This window comes from Fusarium solani (genome assembly GCF_023522795.1).
Source record: "Fusarium solani strain SB1 chromosome Unknown bctg00000016, whole genome shotgun sequence".
NCBI lineage: Eukaryota > Fungi > Ascomycota > Sordariomycetes > Hypocreales > Nectriaceae > Fusarium > Fusarium solani.
Genome location: NW_027072142.1, coordinates 826195 through 853160, shown reverse-complemented (window position 1 = coordinate 853160; position 26966 = coordinate 826195). Strand labels below are relative to the sequence as shown.

At 51.2% G+C, this 26966-nt stretch overlaps 9 protein-coding genes across 9 annotated transcripts; 5 read left to right on the top strand and 4 right to left on the bottom strand.

Moving 5' to 3' along the window:
• Positions 1-97: 97 nt before the first annotated feature.
• Positions 98-844, bottom strand: MRS44_018625 (uncharacterized protein; the record flags this gene model as incomplete). The annotated part of the gene is made up of 3 exons (XM_065616097.1): positions 98-481; positions 524-556; positions 611-844. 3 exons carry the CDS (start codon positions 842-844, stop codon positions 98-100), a joined length of 651 nt encoding a protein of 216 aa, XP_065472169.1.
• A 942-nt stretch (positions 845-1786) lies between these two features.
• On the top strand, positions 1787-4704 carry MRS44_018624 (uncharacterized protein; the record flags this gene model as incomplete). The annotated part of the gene is made up of 3 exons (XM_065616096.1): positions 1787-2112; positions 2515-4028; positions 4220-4704. The coding sequence occupies 3 exons, from the start codon at positions 1787-1789 to the stop codon at positions 4702-4704; spliced, it is 2325 nt and encodes a 774-aa protein (XP_065472168.1).
• Positions 4705-5407: 703 nt separating this feature from the next.
• Positions 5408-6319, bottom strand: MRS44_018623 (uncharacterized protein; the record flags this gene model as incomplete). The annotated part of the gene is made up of 3 exons (XM_065616095.1): positions 5408-5776; positions 5955-6119; positions 6170-6319. 3 exons carry the CDS (start codon positions 6317-6319, stop codon positions 5408-5410), a joined length of 684 nt encoding a protein of 227 aa, XP_065472167.1.
• A 1998-nt stretch (positions 6320-8317) lies between these two features.
• On the top strand, positions 8318-11318 carry MRS44_018622 (uncharacterized protein; the record flags this gene model as incomplete). The annotated part of the gene is made up of 6 exons (XM_065616094.1): positions 8318-8484; positions 8854-9171; positions 9225-9543; positions 9611-10276; positions 10660-10761; positions 10815-11318. 6 exons carry the CDS (start codon positions 8318-8320, stop codon positions 11316-11318), a joined length of 2076 nt encoding a protein of 691 aa, XP_065472166.1.
• A 1973-nt stretch (positions 11319-13291) lies between these two features.
• MRS44_018621 (uncharacterized protein) lies at positions 13292-15274 on the bottom strand (the record flags this gene model as incomplete). The annotated part of the gene is made up of 1 exon (XM_065616093.1): positions 13292-15274. The coding sequence occupies one exon, from the start codon at positions 15272-15274 to the stop codon at positions 13292-13294; it is 1983 nt and encodes a 660-aa protein (XP_065472165.1).
• A 1991-nt stretch (positions 15275-17265) lies between these two features.
• MRS44_018620 (uncharacterized protein) lies at positions 17266-18742 on the top strand (the record flags this gene model as incomplete). The annotated part of the gene is made up of 6 exons (XM_065616092.1): positions 17266-17370; positions 17464-17709; positions 17768-17864; positions 17918-18325; positions 18397-18487; positions 18544-18742. The coding sequence occupies 6 exons, from the start codon at positions 17266-17268 to the stop codon at positions 18740-18742; spliced, it is 1146 nt and encodes a 381-aa protein (XP_065472164.1).
• A 132-nt stretch (positions 18743-18874) lies between these two features.
• Positions 18875-19420, top strand: MRS44_018619 (uncharacterized protein; the record flags this gene model as incomplete). The annotated part of the gene is made up of 1 exon (XM_065616091.1): positions 18875-19420. One exon carries the CDS (start codon positions 18875-18877, stop codon positions 19418-19420), a length of 546 nt encoding a protein of 181 aa, XP_065472163.1.
• Positions 19421-21467: 2047 nt separating this feature from the next.
• Positions 21468-22613, bottom strand: MRS44_018618 (uncharacterized protein; the record flags this gene model as incomplete). The annotated part of the gene is made up of 1 exon (XM_065616090.1): positions 21468-22613. The coding sequence occupies one exon, from the start codon at positions 22611-22613 to the stop codon at positions 21468-21470; it is 1146 nt and encodes a 381-aa protein (XP_065472162.1).
• A 1720-nt stretch (positions 22614-24333) lies between these two features.
• MRS44_018617 (uncharacterized protein) lies at positions 24334-26914 on the top strand (the record flags this gene model as incomplete). The annotated part of the gene is made up of 2 exons (XM_065616089.1): positions 24334-25533; positions 25574-26914. The coding sequence occupies 2 exons, from the start codon at positions 24334-24336 to the stop codon at positions 26912-26914; spliced, it is 2541 nt and encodes an 846-aa protein (XP_065472161.1).
• Positions 26915-26966: the final 52 nt, after the last annotated feature.

Below are 26966 nucleotides of genomic sequence, written 5' to 3'. Positions count from 1 at the left end.
CTCAAGATTAGTGTTATCGAGCATTGCAAATAGTCCGCATGGATGGGTTGTCGAACATCATGTAGGCAGCATGGGGTTAGCGGAAAGTGAGCGTATTCTAGTGGATCTTGTCGAGAAACCAAGCACAGCCGTACATCTCCATAGTGCGCCTAAATCCGAGACCTTCGCAGTGGCAGAGTCCATTTGGCTGAAGTGCATCGGGTTGATGTCGTACGTCTCGCCAGCAGCCGCCGACCTTCAGTATTAACCCGCCTGTATACGAAAACTGGAGATAGCGAAGAAACATGAGTATGATTCTTGTGTGTTCCCAAGTCACGAAGTGCGGGTCTTGAAAGCTATATACCATCTCGAACCCTACACAGAACTTGTTGATGTTCCACCGCACCCATCGAAGTAGAGTATCGGTCGTGAAACTATCGTACGGGGAACTATCGTCAGTAGGTATGACAAGGCGCTTGTCGTGGAGCTCTCGGGAGCTCATCTGGTTGTCAACAGCGTAGAATAGCTAGCTCCTTGGAAACACGATGCTCTTCTCTGATGCCGTGCCGAAAGATTTCTGCATAGATCCCAGTAAGGCATAATGGCATCGAAGCTTTATATACAGGTATACCTTGATCAATGCAGCTAGCTGGTGGCTGAGACCACCTCTAACGAGTTCCCATGTCTTTCTTAGCTTCTTATCAAGGGCAAGCGTCTCGATGGCTACGTTTGTGAATAGATACACATTCTCCGCTGCAAAGACTTCCTTGACGCTGGGGTAGAATTGAGAGTAGAGAAGGCCAGCAGCGCGGCGTAGAGAGCGCTTTCTAGTCTCGATGGTCAGGCTCCCAGTATCCCGAAGCATGCTGAACGGATGAAAGACCTGCTTTTGAATCCCTTGGTCGCCAGTGGACCCATTCCCGACCTGGAAGGCGTATGATTCTAATCAACATCGCCGGTAGAGCAACGTTTCCGCTCGTTTCTCCGTTGGATCCTCGATGGCTCCAGCCGCCAGTTGGCTCTAGGGTACAACTTGAGATGCCTGCTGAGGGCAAGTTTCTTTCCCAACATCAAAGTAGACATCTATTGTGGTGTAGCTCTTATTAATAGCGCAGGCCCAATACTTTTGAAATCGTGATACCATTTTCTCCCAGGTGATATCCTTTGTGAAAACCTTTAAGTTCCTTGCTTAAAGAAGAATGGTAACATCCTGGAACTGCTGGAATCCTGGTTCTTGAGCAGTGGCGAGGATCTTGGCCCAAACATCTGCCAGTGCCTCTGGTGGCAGATAATATACCAAATGTTGTTCACGTGCCACCGGATGCTCACGTTGAGAAAGCGCCTCTACTCCACGAGCGGTAGCATTGCAACGACTATAGTCATAGCTCGATGGATAATGCTAGACATGGGCCGTGCTGTCAGGCTTGCAAACAAATAAATCAAATTCAAATCTATTCAAATCAAATCAAATTTATCTAAATCAAATCAAATCAAATTAGCTATAATATTATCCAAATCAAATCAAATCGCGACGTCCAGATTTATTTGGATATCTGGCTATTTAGATAAGCCCCACAGCTGTAATCAGGCCCAAATCACTGCCAGGTATCACGTCTCTGCTCGCGTCGCGTAAGGATACACAAAACTTTGCTTTTTACCACCTGACGACGCGCTGCACACGAAATTAGTTTATTTTGAGCCTATGTCGGCCTTGTGGTAAACATATCGCGCTACTTCATGAGTGCCCCAGTCTGAGAATATTGTAAAGCGATCGGCAATTCACGATAACTCTCGTCATATATTTGACATGGCTCAATCTGCGAACGCCAACGAGGCGTCAAGAGCTCTTTCCAGTGCTCCTTCTACTGCTTTTAGCGTCCTTGACAGCTCCGATCTCAGTTTATCAGAGTCCAAAGGAGGGGTGGAGGAAGATACATCGTTCTCGGTCGACTACATCGGCTATGAAGGCATCGATTGGAATCGCCTTTCGGGATATTCCATCCGCAAACACCAAAGAAGGCCGCGGACAGGGTGGGTATGGGAGCATGGATTCGATATCGAGAAAGACGGCTTTGGTCACCGATTCTGGTTTTACAAAACGTGTCACTGGAAGAAGGCTACGATCACCCACATGTATGACGCTGCGTCTACGAGCCAAGCAAATGGGCATATGGAAGATATTCACCGTATCAATAAAGACGGACCAATGCCACCACAGAGGAAGAAACAACGCACTCTCTTCGACATGGTTGACCTGGACCCTCATCGACCAAAGGATTAAGCCTTGATGAACGCATTCATAGCGTCATTCGAACCTGTGCGCTTTCAGCATTTACTTATACGTTGGGTGGCGTGCGACAACATCCCATTTCACAAGCTTGAGAGCCCTTACTTTCGCGATCTTATGGCATACGCAAACAGCGCCATTGTGGATTCGGGAAGCCTTCCTACCCATAGCACGATCCGCGAATAGATTGTTCGGTCCTTCAGTCGTCACAAGGGCGTCGTGACAGAATTACTTGGCCGTTCACTCAGCCGCATTAATGTCTCCTTTGACGCGTGGTCGTCTCGCAGGTTTACCTCTCTGCTCGGCCTCACCGTACACTTTCTTGACGACGAAGGGAAGCTCCGTACCTTTCTCCTAGGCTTACCACGCATCGAAGGTCGTCACAGCGGAGAAAACCTTGCCGACCGCGTTAGCGAAATAATTCACGAATACGGGATCGAGGAGCACATTGGGTACTTTGTCACAGACAACGCGGACAGCAACGACACGTGTCTTGAAGATTTGGGTATTGAATTGGGTTTCAAGAAGCAGCATCGTCGGCTTCGTTGTTGTGGCCACATTATTAATCTTGTCGCCCGATCCATTCTTTTCGGCACGGACGCCGACGCATTTGAGGAGGATTGCCAAGCCGACAAGGAAATCCAAGATGAGGTCAAACTCTGGAGATCAAAGGGACCCATAGGCAAGCTGCACAATATTGTGCACTGGGTGCAAAGGTCCGGCCAGCGCATTGAGAAGCTCCACAAGCTCCAGTTGATTGAGAACACCGCCTTGAGCCTTGAGGACAAAACAACCTACGACGTCATCCCCGACAACGCTACTCGCTGGAACTCGTCTGAAGCCATGATGGAGCGAGGCTACTTGCTTCGGAATGCACTCGATTCTCTGGTCCAAGCGGAAGTGACAGAATGGAACCAGTACGTGGCCAGGAGGACACAGAACGGGACAAAGCCCATGCCGAAGAAGAGCCGCAAGAAGCCTGCGATTGTTGACGATAAGATGGCCACTGAGGACTGGTCAGTGATTGCAGAGTATTTGGCGATCCTGAAACCATTGAAGATTGCGACCAAGCGTCTGGAAGGTCGACCTCAAGAAGGCAAATTTGGCGCGATTTGGGAAGTTCTGCTAACGATGGAGTGGCTTTTGAAGCATCTGGAAGAGGTAAAGGTACGACATGAACGAGATGAGGAACCGTACCTACGGATTGGTTGCAACCTCGGCTGGATGAAGCTGGACCAATACTACACCCTTACCGAGGATAGCCCTGCGTACCTCGCGGCGCTTGTCCTCCATCCTGCATTTCGCTGGTCGACCGTCGAGTCGCAATGGGCTGACCATCCGGATTGGTTAGTCAGAGGAAAGGCGGCTGTGCAAGAGCTGTGGGAGGAGTATCGAAACCTCCCCGTCGAGCAGGATACGATACCAGAGCAACCGACTGTTGCAAGGAAGACAACGGACCTGGATGACTTTATGGCCTCAATCAGGAAGCTCAGTACTCAACCTGCACCTTCGACGTCCGCCATGCTCGATGAGTATGCAGAGTGGGTGGCCACAACCGATCCAGGTGATTGTTTAGTGGATGACCCGATTCAATATTGGCTTCTCCGAAGACGCCAGTATCCACGTCTGTCGCGGATGGCAATTAATCTCTTTTCAGTTCCGGCCATGTCTTCCGAGCCAGAGCGAATATTTAGCCTCGCCGGACAGATGGTCACGGCTCAGAGAGGCCGCCTCAAAGCAGATCTCATAGGAGCCGCTCGATGTATATCATCTTGGGAGAAAAGCGGGGTTATCCAGATATCCAAATAAGATCCAAATCGATCTAAATTAAATCAAATCAAATCAAATCGAATTGGACCCTCGATTTGATTTGATTTATTTGTTTGCAAGCCTGTCAGGGGTTGCCGCCCCGGCGCCGTTCTTGTCGCAGATCCTCACATGCACATGAAACAGTGCAGAACAAGGACAGTGACGTATATACTGAAGGCTCTGGTAGTGAGGATGGCCTCGATGTTCCAGAACGTGTGCATGACGAGGACTATTGTCCTTCGCCTCCAAAAGTTCAGGGATCTGGCTCGGAAGACGATGATTTCGATGATGAAGAACACCATGATCGCAAGCGTCGCAAGGCCTCTAGGTCCCCTTCCTGTTCGATACGCAATGCGGCCGCCAGTGCCCGAGATTCTCGCCGAAGGCGGCGATCCACAAGAGCTGTCGCACACTCATTGAGGGAGCGTGACACGTCGGCACTCGGCGTGTTGAGTCCAGCACCATCGCAGGCAACATCTGTTCCCTCTGAGGCCAGTGCGTTTCTTGCTCGGTTTCAGGAATGGCCGCTCGAGAATGTTTCAACGAAACGCACGAAAATGGCAAGACTACGTTTCAATTCCAGTTTGAGTGGCCCCTTTGCACAAATCATCCACATGCCACCAGTGTGATCCCCGATTCAACCCGCTCGGTCGCGACAAAAAAAAACAACCAAGCGAGCTCCAGCAAAACGGAGAAAGTATTCAGACGACGAATATAACTTCCTCATACAACTGAAGGATGAGGAGCAGCTCAGGTGGGCGGAGATTCGTCGGCGTTTTGCCCAACGGTTCCCCGAACGAGGCGGCTCGGGTCTGCAAGTGCACTATTGTACGAAACCCAAGGATCGTGGGAGAACTTAGGCCCAGATCATGAACGGGGCTCAGACTGTTCCCCGTTGCAAGAAGGGACAAGCTGGCGCATAAAATTAGCTTGGCCAGGGTCTCGTAGTTGGGGAACAGCCAGTTACACCCCCTCATGGCGGGATCAATTTGAGCCAGGATTTCAGGTATGATCTTCATCTCATTGACCTCAAGGAGCAAGTCCGCAACGTGCGGGGGAACGTGGCGAGAAGGAGACTTATCATTATGTGCATATATGCTCTTACGACGGTTGATGCGCTTATTGCCTGCTGGGAGCAGTGCTGGATTGAGCCAAGCGCGTCCGATAGGCATTTAAACCAAAAACTCAATCCCGGGCTCAGACTGTTCCCGGTTCATGATCAGGGCCTTAACATCATCATGCTCATCTGGGTCGGGGACTTTGAGATAGATAGGATGTACCTCAAACGGGCCAAGGAGTTCTGCAATACATATTGTTCCTTCATGCCCCTGGTCACATGCGTGCACGATTGCTTGGAGTTATCAGCCGGGTGATCTGGAGGGCATGTATGCCTCGGTTTCTACACCCGAGACCGTAGTCCATAGCTTGATGCTCATGGTAGATGCTATTTCGTTTGGCCCAATAGGATATCGATTGGGTGGTGATATAAGCACCCTTAGAATCGCTGCTGCCCGCCCCAACCCCGCCATACAGATCCGTAATGGGTTCTGTCAGACCGAAGCAGCTGATCAGTTCACCCTTAGCCAGTCGTGGCAGCCACCGCTCTTTCTGCTCCTCGGAGCAGTGTTCTGCGATAGGGCCCATGACCAGAGAGCTTTGCACCGACATTCCCGAGCGATAGCCAGAATCGACCTTCTCGACCTCGAGAGAATTAGCTTGGCTTAATTCATTGTGCGGGCAGATCGCTGTGATCACTTCGACGGACATAACGCCCAGGCCATTCTTCATTAATATACTTCACACTTTCGGTGCTTCCAATGGAATCCTAAGTAGGCGAATCAAAAGACACTAGGAATTAAGGGTATTTAGGCTCACTTACCAAAAAGAGAAATGGAAAGTAACGAGCCAGGCCCCGGGACCACGAATCGTCATTCCCTGGGGTGTAGAAAGCTACCAAGTCTGGGTATGGGATCAACCCTTGCCTATTCCGCTCGTCCCATGTTCCCAGTTCGAAGTCATGCGCTTCAATGGAGCGGAGATAGTCCTACGCCTATCACGACTCCTCCTATCACGACTCCTCCTATCACGACTCACCGCCCTGTCCTTAGTGCGTGCGGTAGCGTCGCAAACAGTTCCAATGGGTTCTGATTTGCCGTTCTTCTTGGCGATTCGACCACCGAAGTCAATGACTTGGGCAAGAGTCGCAGGGTGACTGGCTAATAAAAACCACAAGAACTGCCGCATAAGCTGCCGTAGCTGTAATAACTTCTCTTCTTTATGCTGCTGTGAAGAAGCCCATCCAGATCGCAAATAGAACCACAAAACCTGTAACTGTGCCGAGTTTCGCGATCATATCTTGCCCTTCACGCCACAATACCCACATGGCTGCAACGAGAAAGCCAACCGCAATCAGTGTCCCCTACAACCGTCGCGAATCCGCAAGTTCTCCTTTCGTCAACATATCGAATACGCCGATTAGCAGCTCTAGAAGCTTCCTGAGAAGCTTCATGGTCCTAAACAGTACTCAATTAGGTGCACGGTAGATCTCGGAGAAGGCAATACCGACAATAAACAAGGATCTGAGCGGTCCAGCTGCAAGTCGAGACAACAGATCGTCTTCTGCTGGTGAATGCAGGGCCACTAGGTCCGAAAAGGAAACCTCTCCTATTGTTGTGGTACCCTGTTCCTCATCACTTGATCTGTGCTCAGGACCTAAGCTATACCGAGACTTATTTTTCTCCAGCCATTGCTGAACATCATGAATATTGCGATTGGGCGGACGCTTAAGCTTGAGAGCGTGCTCGTAGAGGAAAGAGAGCCTTATCTGCGTGTGGATAATAACATCAGTTTTCGCTTTCCTTGCGTTATCATTATACTCACAGTAACTCTCGAGCGTCTCGTTGATACTTTCAAAGAGCGGAAAGTAGTCAGCATTCGGGTAGCGGAGTTGCTCCTCTAGATAAGCTATTCTGTTGCTGAGATGGAGAATGTTTGCCACCGCTACATCGTCGTACCGTCTGAAAATCGTCGCTGACTTGCTGGTGTTTCCGGCGATGTACCTAGCGAAGTTAAAGGTATCGTCAAACATACGAGCCCGGGGAGTTTCCCCAAGATATTCCAGAGGATGTGCCATCTTCAAAGAGATAAGACGATGAGAAATTGAAGAGATGGAAAAACGGAAGGGTGCAGAGTTGTCGAATTTAAGTTTCGCGAGGCTGAATTAGGTAGAAGGTCCTTGTCATGCGAATCACACCCACACAATCTGTACCGCCTTGACTTTACATAAGGATGACGTGGAGATCCTAGTACCATGAAAAACGGTTGAATGACGCCGCCTGAGCTCCGCTTTTACTGAACAAATAACCCTTCTGATTTCCACAAATTCCTTGAGGTTAGGAGGGTGCGAAATTAGATTCCTCACGGACCAAACTTTATTCCAGCGTCCAAATTACACGCACACTTTTCACAGTGCGAAGCGCATGCTTTTAATGCGTAGTGCATTACTTGGACTTTGCGAGGGGAGCGACCGCTTTTTAAGGCATCACAATATTCTGCGTCGATCTCCCCTCAGGAAAAGTCATGCTGGAATGCCCAAGTACTTCTGGTGGAGATTTTGTACTCTGCGTCCTCCTTCGCACGGCTTGGTAATAATTAGCATTCACATCATTCGCCGATGATACAGCGACTTTGCGCGATCTACCAGGTACTTTTCTCCTGATGGTTGGCTTTGGAAAGTCGAGAGTAAGCGACTTTGTGGGCTTGTAGCCCGAAAATCAAACTTGGCTGAAGTATCAGATCGTACATGGCCTGTGCGTAGAAATTCTCCTAAAAGTGTAACAGAGGATCATGCGCACCTTCTGTTTCATTAAACACGTATTTATATGGATATATTAGTGATTGGTGCCCTTTCGGTTTAAGCCGCCGGGCGTAATGAATAAATAAATAAATAAATAAACACGTATTCTCTAAGCTGTGAACGAGTCCTGCCGCAGCTCCTCTCCGTTCGTGCAAGTTGCTTCCATACGCAGGCTTGCAATGGCGCTTCGATGTCGACCCCGCGCCCCGAATTCAGCACGTATTAGCATTCTTATCTCCTGAGTGCGTGAAGCCCTCCAGTCCGTACCTCGCCCCACATGACCTCGGGAACCCCGCAAGTACGTGAGGGGTACGGAAAGTTTAATCCGTGAAAGATTTCGTGCCAATTCCCCGCCAAAACACCACCAATTCATTTTGATGAGAACGATGGAGTCCCCTCCAATTCTTGATGAGATCCGGGTCATCAATCCCTATGACGACAAGAGCTTTCTCGATGAGAGGCACAGCCATCGCATTTGGCCAAATGACTCAACCCGGGCCGCGGCTTTTCCGGCCGAAGAGAGGACCGAGGCACGACCTTCGAGCCCTTCCAAGTAGAACCACGCCAATTTCACATCAACACACTGCCTCCAACGCCTCTGAAGCTATTCCAACTTTTCCTTCCTATATTCCTCGTTGAAAAATGGGTCGTCTACACCAAAAGCTGGGTCACGTGGCTTCAGAAAAACGGCTGGATTGATAGCTGGAAGACCGAAATGAAGCCAACCTCAAAACTCCACAAATGGGAAGGTCCAACGACTTCAGAGGTGATGACGATGATTGGAGTGCTTGTTTATATGGGTGTGCATAAGGAAAAGAAGAAGATACGAAGCTATTGGGAGGGGCCCCAAGCCCGGTGTTCAACGCGCTGAGCACTCATTTGTTAAGTTCATTTCATACGATACATTTCAACTTATCCACAGGCACCTTCGCCCCTTTGACCACACCAAAGTCGATGAGACTGCACCACTTCCGAGGGTATTCCAAGGCGTTGAAGAGTGGTCTGACCATATACAAGCCGTATCTATGCAGCTATTCCGGCCTGGATCTCACTTAGCCGTCGATGAGTGCATAATCCGCTATACGGGCAAAAGTGACGCTATCACGACTATGAAAGGCAAGCCCGACCCCGTGGGCTTCAAGATTTGGGTCATAGCCCAAATGGGCTTCTTTATCCAGTGGCTATGGCATATCAAAGAGGCGGAATACGGCGCCGTTGGCGTTGAAATTTCAACACAGGAGTTATCATCACAACCCTCACAACCCTCACAAGCCCGGCCTAGGAAAAGAAAAGAAGAAAGGTCTCAGTTAAGGCCGCAGAGAAAGCCCCTGATACAGGAGACAACGATGATGCAGTGAATTCGACCCAAGCCGTCGTTGTTGGCCTTACAAAAACATTGCCAAAATCGACATATCACGTCTTTGTGGATAACCTCTTCTCGTCCACACCTCTCTTCCGCAACCTCCGTAAGCAGGGCTACGGGGCCACTGGCACGGCTCGTACGAATAGCGGCATCCACGAGGAATTAGTCAGGGATAAGAACGATGACGGTAAGGTCAAAAAAATGTACGAATTTAATGCCGTCAAGGCGATACCAACCCCCGACAACCGGGTACTGACTTTTAGACACTTTTGGCTAAGAAACCCCCTACTAATTCGTCTTCGTGCTGTAACTTTAGGTCAACCAAATCGCTTGGAAGGATAACAAGCTTGTGTTATTCTTGTCAACCGTGTTCACCGGCGCCGACGATGAGCGTGTCATACAGCAGAGGAAGAAGCCGTCCTCCAAAAAGTCAGAAGCCAAGCCGATACGCCGTTTTTTTGGTGACGAAGCTGTCAAAATGATTAACATACCGACAGTGGCTGCTGCTTATAACGACGAGATGAACCATGTTGACCGTGGTGACCAATTGAGGTCATATTATAAGTATGATCATGCCCTACGCCGGGGCCCGTGGCAGGCACTAGCCTGGACCTTCCTCCTTGATGTGGCCCTTGTTAACAGCTATGTTGTTCAACTTCACGGGCAGCCAAATTGGAAGAGATACACGAATCATAGGGAGTGGCGAGAGTGCATTTATAACGAATTATTCAACGCCTACGGTCACGACAGTCAGGCAAGAAAACACTACCGAGCAGGAGACGAGCGTGATCTACAGGAGGCCGAATTACAGCGTGAACACGTCAATCGCGAGATCAACTTTGTCAACCGTCATGTTAAATCAGACTGCCTAGCCTGTCAGGGGTGTCGGCAGGGGCAGGTACGAGCAAAATCTCAGGATTGGTGCCCTCTTAAGGAGGTCAGCGGGAACAACACCAAGAGGAAGAGGAAGAGGAGGCCAAAGGTGCGTAGTCAGACCACTTGGGGATGTCGTATTTGTGATGTACCAATTTGTAAAAGGCGGCATTGTTGGGAACTTCTATCACCACCTAATTTAGCAGACGAATTATGTACCGTTAATTTGACGCATTTTAATTGGCTACAACCCCTCATCGTGACCCGAATGGAGGGCTTCACGCACTCAGGAGATACGGGCTTAGCGTCCACCATCCATATGATGGGCTGGTGAAGTGGAAGCTTAATCCATGATCTGATGGAGTCGTGTGACCATGAGCCGAGGTTTCCGAGACGCCTATAATAGGGTCTCAACTTGGACATCAGCTTCTCGGCCTTGGCCAATAATTCTGTAACCACTGCCAACATTATTTTTCAACAATCTTTCAACAGAAACATTCCATCATGTCCACATATTCCGATCTTCTGTATCATACCACGCTCACCGTCATCGACTACCATGAGGACCCCTCTGGAGCCAAGCACTCGGCCTACGTCCTCGCAACGCATGCCAGCATTGAGGCGGCCAAAACTTTTGCCCGAGAGAGGCTCTACATCTCCTCAAATATGAGCCTGATGACTTTGAGGAGTACTCCGTCTACTCAAGCTCTCACGAGTGGAAGCACGGCGATGGGGTAGTTGTCTATGCTCGTGCACCCGCCGGGCAGGTCTTCCAAATTGGAGTCCGCACAACGCCGAACAATGAGTCTCTGCTGGCGAACCCAGACGGTACTGTCGTCCTTCCCAAGGGTGCAGATCTTCTGCACTATGTGGTGCAGACCACGATCGACTACAACAAGGACCGAACGGGCTGCGCGCAGGAGGTTGACATCCAAGGGTCATATGTCCTTCGTGCCGATGCTCTTGCTGCCGCCAAAGCGTGCCTTGCGCAGGAGAATTTCACTGAGTATGATTCCCGCGACGAGTTCAAGAACGAGTGGCCGTTTGGTGAGGATGTCGTTGTGCATGCTGTATCTGAGACTGGCCAGAACTACACTGTGGCAGTGACAACAGTGCCTGGAGCACACAAGAGGCATAGCAAGAAGAAGTGACTCGTATTGTTGTGACCGAAGACTGTTAATTATTGGGATCAGGGTCAAGGCATCTGGCGGGGTGATATTGGGGGAGGAAGAGGTTCTGAGGTTGCACCCTATTATGTATCTATCTTATAACGATCTCTACTTTAAACCAAATAGCATAATATAATAAAACTCTCTTAAGAGTTTTTATCTCACACTTATCTGACGTCGGTCACTACAAGAGACCGATGAGGTTTCTTACCAAAACCCAAAATGCGCTAGTTAATAAAGACAGGGGGAAGAAACCGATGAAAACTTCACGCTTAGAGACCGATAAACATTTTTAGGTTAATTGAGAAAAGATTAACCCGAAAAGAATGCGCAAAAGCTCATCAGTGTGGTCTCTAGGGTTGAGGTTAAGGCCGTCATAAAAGTCTTTATAAAAATTCTTAGGTCAGCCAAAGAGCAGGATTAAAATTTATAATAAATCAACCATATAAACTCAGGCAATAAAATTTAGACTAATAAATAGCTATAATTATATTGCCTTAGATATAAAAGAGATTTATATCTCTTTATTATTAGAATGTAACTATTTTATTATTAATTAAAGATATAAAACTCAAGAGTTAATAATTAAGGCTCACCTGTGACGATCGTGTGTTTCCCAAGGGATAAACCGGTCGTACTGGTTTATGTTGGCGGGAGTGTAGGGACGTATTCTGAGCAAGGGATGTAAGTCACGTCTGGTAATGTGCTCAAGGGTATTGAGTGTAACCAAGTTGTATTGATAGCTGAGGTAGCTGGTACATAAGAAAGTGCGAATGAGCGTGTACTATATACTTGGGGGCATGGTGCCTGATCACCATGCTCTGGGGTTTGATCAGGGTGATTGTGTAAGTGATCGCGGTAATCAGAAAGGTGATCACCGTGATCGTTCTGGCGTTGGGGGGTGATCGTGTCAGACACGCGTGTTCATATAATGATGGGGACAAATGGTCAGAAGATGGAGGAGGAGTGAGAATGATTGTTGATTGATCATGATGCTGATGTCTGTGACTGATCTTATGTCTTCGAGTGGGTCCCTTCTAGGACTTGAGTCCTAGAAAGTCCTACAATCAAGTCCTACGATCTGAGTTTAGGACTTCAAACTCTCACTCTGAAGTGGAGGGGGGAACCCTCAGTTCTGCATGCCACTTCTCCAACAACTTGTTTGGAACATAAGCTTATTCATATATGTTTAGATTTCCATATCTCCTGAGTGCGCATAAGGCTCCAAGCCATAACTCGCCTTAGTGTTAAGCCTTTAACAGTTAGCGCCTTATTTGGGGTCTCAGTCTCAGAAGTTAGAGGTGTGCAACATGGGTGTGGGCAGAAGAGATTGGATTTTTCGCTACTTTTTTCTATCTAAGGGAGCGACGAAGGTAGGCTTCTTATACCTGTGTTCAGTCTTCCAATATCATAGGCAGTAGCCTGCTGCCCGATGCTAGTTGTGGTCGTTCACGATCATCGTGAACAAGTTCACGGTGATCGCGATCGCTGCCTATTTTTTTGGCCCTATTCCAACACCCTTCCTCTTAGCCTAGTGCGACAAAGGTGTAGGTACCTGCCTCTCTGCGGCCCCACCCGTTCCTCCACAGTAAACCTCCCCGTTGTGCTCCGTTTTTATCACCCTCAGCGCAGCGGTACTTTGGACTTTATGCATGATGGCATTGTGTGCACCTTGCAACCCCACTCCTCGACCTGCAGGGCCACACATATTCTGGCACTGGGCGTGGACGATGGCTCGTAAAGTATCCTACACTCTGCAGAGCCGTCTTGCTTTACAAAGGGAATGTGCTGGTTGCGCCCGAATGATGAGCGCGCCACAGAGTCGCGACGCAGAAGCTAGAGCAACCACAAAGGCAACAAGCATTTTGATGGGACGCCATTCGCGCCTACGAACGGTGCAAGAGGCTGAAACTTCCGTCGGCAAACGGAGGCAAGAGAAGCAAAACGTTATCCGCCTAATCAACTAAGTGTGACATCCAGTAGACCTTGTCTCCTTCACCTTGTTTTGTTGTTATTATTACATTGTCCTTGACCCACAAGCTACACTCGGACCGCAACCTCGCGTCCCTCCCTGAGCCACTCTTCTTGTGTGCCAGCTGATCAGCATTCCAGATGTCGGGCAGTTCCAGGCTCTTCCAGGAAAGCCGCCTGCCTTCCGTGACAACCGTACGGATTATGTCTCGCTGCTCTCGATAACCGTTGAGTGGGTCAGGTATCGTCAGGTTAAAGGTGAAAGAAACGTCGCGGCCCGGATCCACCGATTTTGGAAAATCCTCTGAAGGGTAAAGCTGCTTCACATGAAATCCAGGACTGAGCACCAAGACCGTGAAGTGGAGCTGAGATTTGGATGTGTTCCTGAACACGAAGTCTATTTCCTGGCCACCCGAGAGGTTGCCCCCAACCAGCTTTGGTTTCAGAGTAAGCTCGAATGGTCCAAGCTGTTGAGACGCGTTTCCACTGAGACTGAGGATTTGTCTGAACCGAGTCAAGTGAGCCAAGGCAATGGCAGACCTTGTGCCCAGCTGAGCGGTGTTGACGCCTTGGATGTCCAACCCGCGCACCGGACCTTCGTACCCAGTCAAAGACGGAGATCCGGCGATGTCAATGCCGTCATTGCCACGTTTTGTCACCATGAAAACGTCGGAGTCAGGTTCGTAACTGTCGTTGAGTTCGGTGATCTCGATATCTCCAACGATCCTATCCTGAAGAGTGGCACGAAGCGCCTGCTGGAATTCGCTCCCCAGAGGGGGATGGACAAGCACTTGGAGAATGTCGTCTCCTAAACTCCACCGACGCGGAACGATCTGACAGTGGTGCTGTTGCAAAGTCTGCGCGTGGGTGTCCGATGGCACCGAGGCGCTGCATTCGAAGTCGTCGACTCGATCCACCGAAAACGTTGCGTGCGATGTAGGCGGATAAGTTGTGAATTCGGACCTCTCCCGAACACCGTGAACTTTTCCGATGGGAAGATGAATCTTCTCTCCTTCAAGTCGCACGACGAGGGGTGTTGCCGAGAATGGTTCCTCGTCTCCGAAGAATACCAGCCTGTCTCGACCGTACACCCGAGGAGTCTGTCCGTGGACCCGCTTGACTATCTGGTCGCGCAGATTCCGATAAGTCACAATTGTCTCGCTTGGCCGGTTCTGCTTGAGGCACGCCAAGAGTCCATGGGTGAATGCGCCGTAAGATATGCCGTTGAGAGTCTTCTCTGCGGCCAGCTCGTGACTTTCGCAGGCTGCCATCAGCGTGAATCCGTCCGGGTTGATGGACCAGGACCTTTCCAACTCCCCATCGCGGCTGCCCAATTCGGTAGCGGTCTCTGTGATGGCCTCTTCGTCGGCGGGAAGGTTGGGGATGCTCTTCCAGCCTTCTGGAGTTCGAAAGCTTTTACCAGTCCTAAAGGCGCCACCAGAGTGGCAGCTGTCGAGTATGAAAATGGTCCGAATCTTCTTCTCGTTGAGCCTTTTCAGCCACTGGTTCAGCTGCCATCCTCTCACTGCAGGTTTTCCGCAGCAAAAGTCCATCGTCATCAGGGATGGGTCTGTCGGCCTCCCGGGGGGCGATTTGCTTGTCGGTTGCAGCCGTGCCCCATGCCCAGAGAAGTGAAAAAGGAAGAGGTCACCAGGACCAGCCTGCTCAGCCACGGTGTCGAATTCCCTCTTGATGTTGTCAAATGTAGGTCGACGATCTGACGGCTCAGTCGGCTCACTGGGACACGTGAAGCTTGACGGGATCAAGGGAGAAGTGAGGATGCGAGGCTCCTCCAGTTGGAATTCATTTCGAAGTAACTCCGCAACCCCCCGGACATCGTTGACACAGCCTCGAAGCTTTCCGAGAGAGAGTGGTTCTCCATTTTCATTTTTTCTTGAGCCGTCATTCAAGTACAGGTCGATGCCGACGAGCAAGGCAAATCGCTTTGGGGAGATTGGGAAGGCCATGACACACTGCTGGTGGTCTCTGTCTCCTACTATTCAGATAGCAGTGGGCGCGCCTATTTATATGCATGTTTTCGGCCGCGGCGGAGCCTGAGTCCAAGGCTCGAAGGTGTCTGGGCTTCCCGCATCTAGCCAGGGGCCTTAAGGATGGCCTGCTTCCACAAACAGGACTTTGACGGACATATTCCACCGCGGCGCCGCATGCATGTTAGCCAGACCGAGTGTTTCTACAGAAAGTGATAACAATTGCACCAGGCTAGAGCATGTGGCTACCCAGCACTGGTGGATTTGCGAAGAGTTACAAATCTAACTTCGGAGCCTTGCGGACAACTGACGACACAGCACGCGTTGACTGTCAGCTGAAAGTCTTACGACGAGCCATGACGCTGCTATGACTAGAGGGCCTCCATCCCAAGAACTCAGTTTTTCCAAAGGGTGGTTACAACGAATGCAGATTCTGCTAGTAGAAAGCGGATTGCGCTAAGCCACAAAGCTACACTGTCAGCATTGAGTGCGAGTAGTCGCCAATGGTATTTAAGCATGTGATAGCTCGACGCAGTGGGTTCGTGGCTCGGCCGTGATTCTAGGCAGGGGCGAGGTCGAAGGCAATGATGCATCTTCCACTATCATTCGACACCAGGACCGACTCTATTCTGGGTTTTGAAGCTTCGAAGAGAGGTGGATAAGTTTCCCTCCCTGGCAATGACTTCGGACTACTAACGAGCCGCTTCGGATTCCCGGGACAACCAGTTCTCTAGGTACTCACGGACCGCAGCGAATACTCACGGACTGGAGCGATGGCAGACCTGGAGGAAGGGATCCGAGTAGGCCGAGAAGCTATCGATGCTCTCCCGCCGGACGACCCGGACCGGGCTATGTTGTTAAACAACCTTGGAATTCATCTAGGCTATAGATACTCACGGACTAGAGCGATGATAGACCTCGAGGAAGCTATCGGGGTAGAACGAGATGTTGGAATAGGGCCAAAAAATAGGCAGCGATCACGATCACCGTGAACTTGTTCACGATGATCGTGAACGACCACAACTAGCATCAGGCAGCAGGCTACTGCCTATGATATTGGAAGACTGAACACAGGTATAAGAAGCCTACCTTCGTCGCTCCCTTAGATAGAAAAAAGTAGCGAAAAATCCAATCTCTTCTGCCCACACCCATGTTGCACACCTCTAACTTCTGAGACCTAATATGACGACCAGAAGCGCCCCGTCAGACTCGGGCGGGGAAAGCCGCAAGACCCGCCAGCCTAGGTTGCTAGCGCAGCAGCTGGTCATACATCGCACACAGCCCAAGCCTACTAGCAAGCTGGAAGAGGACATCCGCATCCAGAAGAATACAAGGACTGAGCAAAACCCCTGACCAACTACGCCCTGCGGCAAGCCACCTGCCAAGCGCTAGACCTGTCACTGACAGACATCCCAGACATCCACCACAGAGCAACAGGTTTCGCCATCCGACCCCGAAACAAGACGATTCGAGAAAAGATCCTCGCTAAGAACAAGAAATCGGCCGCTGCGTTCGAGCCACTAAGGTTGAGCTACCTACAAAATGGTTCAACTACGTCGTGCCGAACTGCCCATCCAAACTCACGAATATCCTGGGCGACGTTATCGACATCGAAACAGTAATCCAAGACGTGATACACAGCCTTTGGTTGTATTTTATTAAAAAAAAAAAAAAAAAAGTCTTTTGCCACAGCAAGATCAGCCGTCGAGCCAGGGACCCCAGGCTAGGGTGGAAGCTGCACTACTACCTGATAGGCTGGACGATGGATCCACGTGAAGAGACGGCCAGAGCTGACATGAGTGAGTGCTCCTGACATGTTTGTTTTAGTCCCCTATTAAATCTGCCAACGATTCCCAAGCCTCCCATCGCCACTCTTCCCCGTCTCTTGTCCACAACGTTCGTGTTGGCGAACGTTGACAAACGTTGGCGAGGCACGTATCTTCCTTTCTTGACATCTTGTGTCATTGAAAATGGCCATACTTGCATCCCCAATCAGAGCCTGCACCATGAAACCTGTCCAGAAGAAGGCCTGTACTCGCTTCGCTTGCAGCGAGTGTGCGCGGCAGAAGCAGAAAGTAAGCAACGTCCCTCCCTCACCTCACGCGGAGCCCTTTCCGAGGCATTCAATGCCTATCCTGCTGTTTCTAGTGTCTCTAACCCTGACATAGTGCAACTACCAGTGGCCCTGCAACCAGTGCCGGAAGCGTAAGGTCGCCCATAAGTGTCGATATAAGGATACAAACCAGCGCTCCACCAGGAAAGGAGATCAGGAGAGCCACAGGAAGCGAAAGCAGCACATAAACCCCAGCACCGACTCCGTTGGCCCCAATATCGAGGATGCTGACACCCATAGCATTGACGCACTTGTGTCTGTGCCTTTGCATGTACTCCTTTCCCTCACTCTACAGCACCCGGTGAGTTTTCCCCGCGCTTGAGCCGTTTGGCCTATCATCTGACTCGCTTCACTTCGAGGTCGTCAAGACATTAGCGGATGAGTATATTGAGGATTCTAGCACCTCTCCCCAGTTATTGCGCGCTCTTCAAGTTATCCCTACAAGACCATACACCAGTGAGGCCCGCTGTACAAGGGTCGCTTCTTGGATTTTCCACTGATGATCCCAGATACCCTGGTTCAGGGCTTCTTGGACCACGCCAATTTCCACTATTACATACTCTATCCCCCATCCTTTTTGGAGCAGTATCAGCAACGGTGGGAAGCCCGAACAGAGAGCAAACCACTCAACGTGCCATGGACCTGCCTCCTCCTAATGGTCTGTGCATGTGCATTGCAGCATTCTGACATCAACTTGCAGAGGAAGCTCGAGATTGGCCTAGGCGACACCATCCAGCAGCTCACGGAGCGGTTCTATGACGCCGCCCACGAGCTGGGCAGCACTATCCCTATTGGCTACAGCCATCTCATCAACATCCAGCAACGCTTACTCTCCTGCTACTGGCTCAAGTCGGAAGCTCGCTTGATCGAGTCCTGGCACATCTTAAACTCGGCCATTCGAGAGGCCCAGCAGCTGTGTATGTACCCTTCCAGCCTTGTGTTCCTCACCTTAACGTCTTCTAGTTATGATAGCTGACCGCACCTGCAGACCTCCATCAGGAGCCGAAAGCCGGCCCAGTGCCGGAGATTGAGCTTGAAATTCGGAGACGAGTTTGGAGCATTATGGACACCTGGGACTGGTAAATTGTCAACCCCCCCATTTGTCATCAAATATTAGAGAAACTCATCCCCAAAGGCAAAGTTCCTATCTCCTCGGGCGACCTATGATTATCGATCGGTCCGACTGTGATGTTGGACTCCCCAGCCCTGCCCTCGAAGGGCTGGAGCACTCGCCATTGACGCGCATGAGAATGCAGTCGACCCTCATCCGGCAGCTCCTTGCTCAATTCGGCTCTCCCAAGAACGTCACAAATCCTGCAGACATCAAGAAGTAGTAGAGGATCATCAAGACATGGGTCAAGGAATTTCCTCCTCCCTATGATATGCACAACCCAGACAAGTCTCTGGATGGGTCTCGCCCATCGGTCGTCCTCCACCGGCACTGTATGCGCACTGTGGCTTTCTCAATGCTCCTCGACCCCGTCCGGGCCTTCCTCAGCCAGGAGTTTACGTCGCTGCCCTCGGAGGCTGAGCTTAAGATCCAGAGCAATGGCGTGGACCTCTGTGTGGAGCTTATGGCTTCACTCCACAGGTTCTTCGACTTTGTATATACCCACGATGCCAAGTTCCACCATGTCCTCTTCAGCTTATTCGACACCGCAGCGGTGTTGTGTGCGGCTGTTCTGCATGACAAGCATCACACTTTATCACGCCGAGAAGATGTCTTCAAGGCCATTGACGATGCGCACACCATGCTGCGGCGTCTCCGGCTGGTAACTAAGTCGGCCAAGACGCCGTATAACATCCTGTCGCGCATACTGAAACGCCTGCCTCGCACCGCTGCAGCCCCCAAGGAGTTTCAGCACAGCCCGTACACCAAAGTTCCCTGTGTCTCCGAGGAGGTAATCTCGCCTCGAGAGATATCCGTGGAGAGCATTATAGCACCAACGCTCCCCCAGAGCACCGTCTCGGTTCCGGAAGCCCCCTATTTCGACCATCTTGAATGCGTCTAGCGAGTTTGTCGCCCTTCAGGCTTATGCTACTCTAACGCACTCCTACGTTGAGGCCGCAAGACTCCAGAAAGAAGGATGAATTTAGAGGAGAGAGGCCCCACTGCAAGGTGGCGATCAACGCAATCCACTCAACCTCAGCCTTCAATTGAGTGAGTTGACTGCTTAATAATCTTTTCCTCCGTTGAGTTGATCAACCGAGGAGTTGGTTGGGGTTGCGTTGCTGGTTGACCAGCGCGCATGCCGCGTAGGGCCTAGTCCTACCTTCACTGCTGGCTTGGTACCCGTGTTGGAATGAGACAAGGATCACGATCATCGTGAACGCTGCACCACAACTAGCGTCAGGCAGCAGACTACTACCTATGATATCGGCAGATTGAACATAGGTATAAGAGACCGACCTTCGTCGGCCCCTTAGATAGAAAGCAGCGCAATTCAATCATCTCTTCGGTCTGCACCCATGTTGCACCACTCAAACTTCTGACACAACGACCCAACGCAAGCTGACTCCCACCTTGCCTCCTCCTCCTGCATCTGCATTGGTAAATCCCTAAGCCATTCTCTTACTGACTTCGCCTCGACCGAATTCTCACCCATTGTATCATCCGCTTTGTCCAACTTCATAGGATCAACTTCCTGCCTGGCAGCCATGACCGCAGCACCAGGCAAATAGCAATGGCACTTGCCTCTAGCTGATTCCGGAGAGGCGCCACCATGCGGCCTGCCGCCGAGAATAGCCTCTCGCACTTAGGGCCATCGCCTGAACCGTCATAAAGTCCACTGCCATTCGCGACAGCCTAGGTACTTGAACCGCCGCGCATGCCAATACTCGAGCGGATCCCGAATGTCGCTATCCGTAGGTAACAATTCCTTCTGCCACCTGGCGTACTCATCTTCTTCCTTATCAGAGTCCCTTTCTTCGCAAGGACGTATCCGAGCTTCATCCCTGTATCGTTCAAACGGAGAATAGTACTGTGTCCGCTGACGCTTTGCGGCTGGTTCGCCATTATCCTCCGTAGAAATTTCCAACGTCTTGTATTTCTGTCCAAACAGACTATCCCACATCTTTCGCTTTGGAAATCCACGTCGGCCGTCCAGACCACACCTTCTCGAAATAACCCCAACGATAAGCGGGGGTGGAGTGCCAGCGAGGTGTAATATATTGGAGTCTCATCCAGCTGCTTGTAGTATTCGTCAAGCTTTTTCCAGCCAAGGTTAATGCTAACCTTGAAGTGCTCGGGTTCAGGAAATTGATTGACCACGGCTTTGGATTTTTCCAATTCTGCCAGCAGGAATTCATATCTCATGATCACGTCCCACACATTGCCATAGGACTCGAAATGTCCCTGCTTGCGCTTCCGTTGAATCCCGTCACCTTCAAGCGCCCTGGCTGCGCCCTCGAAACTCTGCAGGATATCCCCTAACCGTAAACGGGGCTTAGAGTGTTGTTGGATTGCGCAGGAATGCTGAGTGCACTTGATAACAATTGTTGTCATTGCTATTATTAACTCCTTACAGTCGAAGGACCTTTGAGGCCTTATATCTTCGACTGATTCGGTCTAGGACTTGAGCCCTAGAAAGTCCTGCGGTCAAGTCCTATGATCTGAGTTTGAGAACTTCAAACCTTAACTTTAATCCTGAAGTTGAGGGGGAATCCCCAGTTCTTCCAACACAGAGTCGAAGAGCAGCACCACAGCGAATAGGCAAACCATTAACAGCTTGGCTCAGACATTTGACACCATACCCATATTTAAGAGGTTCACATGAGTGATAGAAAAGCGCTGAACCTGCTCACGAAAACAACTTACATGTTTAAGCATATAGAACTACGACCAGCGAGCAACTAGCTACTAAGCGCCCACAGACTCGGCACTTAATCCCATGATACAAGAGAATGATGAGTAAACAACCCGCAACGAGCAACAAAGGCGATTCCCGACCTACATAGGAATTTTGCAATCAGTACGCAGAATTTTTTTTTGTCGCCTGTTTCTGATATAGATGACGATAACCACTGTCACGGAAGCTCCCAGTGGGTGTCCTAAGCCATCTAATCCGCTTGATGTTCTTGCGGCGCCATGTTAACATATCCGGCGAGGGGCAACGTTGGAACTCGTTGGGCGGAGACCATCGAATCAGGCAGCATGGCGGCTGTTTGAAATGGTTCTAAACCCATGTCGAAAATGTCGTCCCTATTCCTAACCTCCGATGCCGCAGGTCCCTGCTGAAAAGGGTTTGTCCATGTCCGCAGGAAGTTGTCGGCCTCCGGACTGTGCGTATTTAATGAATCGGCAGTGCTGGCACCGCTTGAGCTCCCATAGTCGGGACTCAGTGAACTGTCGTAGATGTGAAAGGCTGAAGAACAAGCAAGCAGCCTATCCACAGATTTCTTCGCCTCATTGGCGATGTATTTCTGGATGGGAAGGCAATTGCAGTCTGTATGCAACAATAATTGAGTCCTCAGGTAGTAGATTTCTGCAGTCAACGAGTCGAAACACGTAGAGAGATAGCGGTTTTGGTCCTCCACGGCTTGTCCGCGAGAGGCGAGTGCTGAAGCTTCATCACGCTTGCGGACACGACACTTGGTGGCGGCAATGCGGTTACGTTCGAGGACTCGGCGGCGGCGGGGAACCTTGAAAAGATCGCCATCATCAAGCTCCTTCTGTTGACCCGCTGCCTTCTGCTCTTTTGGCTGCTTCTTGGGTTTTCGGCCCCTTTTCCTTGGCTTAGGTGACTCTGCTGCCTGCCCACTGCAGTGCCCAGAGGCAATCGACTCCGAAGGCGCCGAATTTGCTAGCGATCCTCCCCGGTTGCGGGACCGGCGGTTCAACTTTTTGTCTCCCTCAACGGCTGGCAGCATGTTTTGCGGTGCTTCGTTACCTCCGGGTATCTTGGGTTCCGTGGGCTGGGTCGGTGGTGCGGTGTAGGGGGGTCCGAGGCCCACGTCTATCGGGACCGGTGAGGTATCAATTGCTTCTTCAAAGAATGAGCTGTCACATATTTGACTTGGCGTTGGCTGATGCGTGATGTTTCGAGACATTGGGAAGCGGTACTCGTCTGACTGGATGGCGAGATCATTAGGTACGGTGTGGTGGCGATAACATCTAGGTGAAAACCGAACGTAAGATCTCCCACCGGTGTGGGACACAACTGTACGAAGGCTGGGATTAGGGATCCCAGCTCCGCGGACGGTCATCACTAGCCCGGATAGTATTATGCTTGATAGACGTGAGGTCGGGGATAAAGGTGCTCAACAAACAGGCTGCCAGCAGGATGCTTGATGCCGATGACGCAGATGCAGTCTTCGGTGGCGCCCCTGCCCGATATATAGCTTGCAGGACCACAGCAGACATCGCTGTGGGCGCAGTCAAGTAGGGCATGCCATCAATGTGATTTAACAATGAGATGCTAATGACCAGGCCCAGATTGACACGCTGAATGGGGTTAATTTCTCTGCAGATGAAACTAACCGGAATGCACTGGGCGCACTGTCCAATGGCTTGGCCATGCCCTAGCGAGCAGCACAGTGCCAGCAGAGACTAGACTTGGGACGACACGAGGGTGAGGGCACATAGACTTTGGTGTCGCATAACATTCGTGTGACCGGATGTAACTATCCGGTTTCACATCTGGCCTGTCGCATAATCCTAACGACATGAGCTTAAATAGCTGTGCCCGAACACATGGCTGTTCGATTTCTTTTGTTCTTTAGATAATTCTCATCAATTGACTGGTGCCATCAATGATCCCTGTGGAGCCAATTGTCTGACATTTGGTCATTAGAGCGGGATGTTTCAAATGTCGATCTTTTTCGAAACCGGAGTGGGAAAAAAAAACGTTCTACACGGCTCCACTCCTCAAACTCTAGGCGCCCAGCGATTGGCGCCAGCCCCTCACCTCAAGGTTTTGGCCATATGGTGGTGTGCTCCGAAGCGCCCGCTCTTCAATTGGACACCATCAAGTTGTCGCTCGATCTCCCTGACATCACAGTCTGTGTTTGAGCCGTGGACGGCGTCGGACGTGTAGTCGAAGATTGACCGGCCGTGCTCTCACTGACAGCTCTTGAGGCTCGGCAAACACTGGGGCTCGCCGATTGTCGACTTCAGTCGGCGGTGTTAAGTGATTTGTACTTCTTTGCCGTCATCTGTTTCATGGTAACTGCAGCGGGCATCAGAGCGTCACGACCAATGGTCCAATGTAAGTGACACCTTTCAACTTGAGGGATATCTGCCGACGAGTGGTAGGCCCAACGTGAGCATCGAGAACCAGTACGGCGGGCGGACGTTTTCGATTACGGTCGTCGCTTAATCCGAGCCTAGATCACTCCCGCCAGAGAGACAGGGCTTCCGTCCATCCACCATATCGCATCGCGGAGCAGATAAAGCCGGGCGCCCATTAGTGTTCAATCTGTCCAATGGCCGGTCAACACTGAGAACTTGCAGCCACTCCGTCGGCCTACAAATACGGCAAGTTCGTCCGACAGGTGCCCTCGGTGGCAGTTTGTTTCGATCGCATGCGAATACTCCTTTGATTCGGCCGTTTGGTGTCTTCGAAGTCTTTCCCGTCGTGAATACATATCCCCGAGGCTTCGCCCAAGAATCGATGGCTCCCTTAAAGTCCGACTCAAACCTCAGAAACACGGCATGCCACACGAGAGACGGGCGGGACACCGATAATCCGGCTTAAATACATCTGATCCGGAAAATTAGGGCTTTATATACTCCGTACTCGCAGGGGCCTTGAGTTCGGCCCTACCCCGTGCTCGCTGGTGCCTGGTTGTCCAGGCACAAAGGGTGGGTCGAACTCAAGTAACCCCTCGCAACGTAAGGCGGCTCCACTCTAACTTCAAAACATGTGGGATGCGATGCAAGTGTCCTTCTGAATCGATTCTCACCACGACATCAAGCCTACGCATCATGGATGGATCAAGGAGTGTAGAAGAGCTGACGAGACTCCTGCAAGAGGCGGAACAACGCGCCGATGCAGCAGAGAAAGAACGACAGAAGGAGCGACAACGCGCCGAGGAGGCAGAGAAAGAACGACAGAAGGAGCGACAACGCGCCGAGGAGGCAGAGAAAGAACGACAGAAGGAGCGACAACGCGCCGAGGAGGCAGAGAGAGAACGACAGGAGGAGCGACAACGCGCTGAAAGGGAACAACAACGCGCCGAAGCGTCAGAGCAACGCGCCGAAGCGTCAGAGCAACGCGCCGAAGCGTCAGAGCAACAAACTCAGCCTACGACACTCGACGAATACATCGCTGCCTGCCATTCCCTTGTATTCTCCAGTTTTACCATTGAACTGAACCCGAAATTGACCTCAAAGGGTCCTATCACGAATCCGCGAAACAAATGGTGTCCCACAAATCTTCGACAATGGCCCGACTTTCTTCAACAACAGAGGATCACATTCGGCACCCTCTACGACACCTTCCCTACCGATAGTCGCGTTTTTGAGAACCGATCCTTCCTCACCGGCTTAGGAAACAGGATCTCGAAGCGCAAGATAGCAGACGAGAAGACGCTCGAGTACTTCCTGCACAACAGCGTCGAGGATCCAGTCAAAACTATCATTGACCAGCTCAAAGAGGTGGAAGAGGTCAGAATTGCATTTCATCTAGGAAACGGCATCATTTTCGAGAACCATCCGCATGCCATCAGCGACATGGCCGAGGAGGTCGTCGACCGCGACACTCCATCGACGCCACCCTCTACGCCAGACCACAGACTCAATCTCAACCAGCTACGACCCGATCAGATCTGCATCTACCGATCCGACAACGCGGGCTCGACGAGACGTACGATGATCTACATTTCCGAGTACAAGCCGCCTCACAAACTGACCGCGCCGCACCTTCGTCTCGGTCTACGCCCGATGAATATTTACAAGGACGTGGTCAACCGGAAGACGATCCCGACGTCCGTGGACCCGGATGCGCGTTTCCAGTATCATGCGGAGAGGCTGACTGCAGCCGCCATCACGCAGACTTACCACTACATGATCGAGGGCGGACTCGAGTATGGTCTTTTGACCACGGGCGAGGCGATAGTGTTCCTCAAGATCGACTGGCGGGAGCCTGAGACGCTTCTCTACCACCTAGCAGAGCCGGATGCCGAGGTGTCAGCCCATCCTAACCATTTTCACTTGTGCACGGCAGTGGGTCAGTATCTGGCCTTTAGTCTCATGGCTCTTGGTCCGCCGGGGTGAACGACGGTTGCGTGGGCAAGATGAGCGCCGCCAAGCTACTGAAAAATTGAAGACGTGGATAGAAGATTTCGAGACGACCCTACGATCGATTCCGGAGGACGAACGACATGCGCCGAAGAGTTCACCCGGTTACCAACCGGAAGCTTACGAGGGTGTCGACCGATCTCCTTACCTTCTCCGAGGAAAGAGACGGCGACGTGTGGGGGATGAGCCCGTGAAGGAACATGCACAAAGGGATCCAGGAGAATCATCTGATGACGAGTCAGCACGGGATTTGCCAGACACGCCGAGCCCGACAGAGCGGCGGGCACGTCGAGGAGGGTCAGAAGGCCAGGGAGGTCAGGGAACTCGACGCAGTCAGCGAATTCTGGCGCAACGGCCGCGGGGCGGAGGAGGAGGAGGAAGAGGAAGAGGAGCAAGCAACGACAACGAACAAGACAGGCCGTACTGCACCCAAAAGTGCCTTTTAGGGCTCGTCAAGGGCGGCGTCCTCGACCCAAGATGCCCGAACATGTCACTTCACAGCAGGCAGCCCAACAATCACCGCAGCCACTGCCGTGGCCCGAGCCGCGCCTGTGCCCGTCATCCAATCGATCACGCTGAATTCCTTGAGCTTCTCTGGGAGCAGCTAGAACGGTCATTAGACGACGGGATCACGCCGTTGGGGCACGGTGGTGCGCGCGGCGTACTGTTCAAAGTGACCTTGCTTGCGTATGGCTATACCTTCGTCAGCAAGGGCACGGTTCGGGCATTTGCCAAAGACCTTGAGCATGAGGCGGCGGTTTACGAACGTCTGCAGCCCATCCAAGGTAGACATGTGCCCGTGTTCCTCGGGGCAATCGACCTCCGATCGATGAACAGGATTTATTACTATGACCACCGAGTCTATGTGATACACATGACCTTTCTGTCGTGGGGAGGAGATGACCTTGATCCGACCGGGATTGTGGGTGGTGCGGAGGAACAGCTGGAAGGGAAGGCGATGCGGTCGTTGCGCGCAATGCATCAACAGGGAGTAATCCACAAGGATGTACGAAGGGCAAACATGCTGTTCAATGCGGAGATCAATGGAGTCATGATGATTGACTTTGAAAGAGCCTTGCTGCTGGAGCCACCTCGACGTCCGTTGGCTCAGTTGGTGCCGAACAAGCGAAGATGGAAGCCAGAGACGATGGATTGCAGCAAGTCGGCGGAGAAATCAGGCGATCGAGGTCAAGTCAGCCAGGCATTCTCCGAGGACATTGGGATGTTGAAAACAGTATTCGGGGAGCGTAATATTCACAAGCCATAATATAGTGAGTAGCATCATGAAACACGAGGTTCATATCCAGCATTTCCGGCCC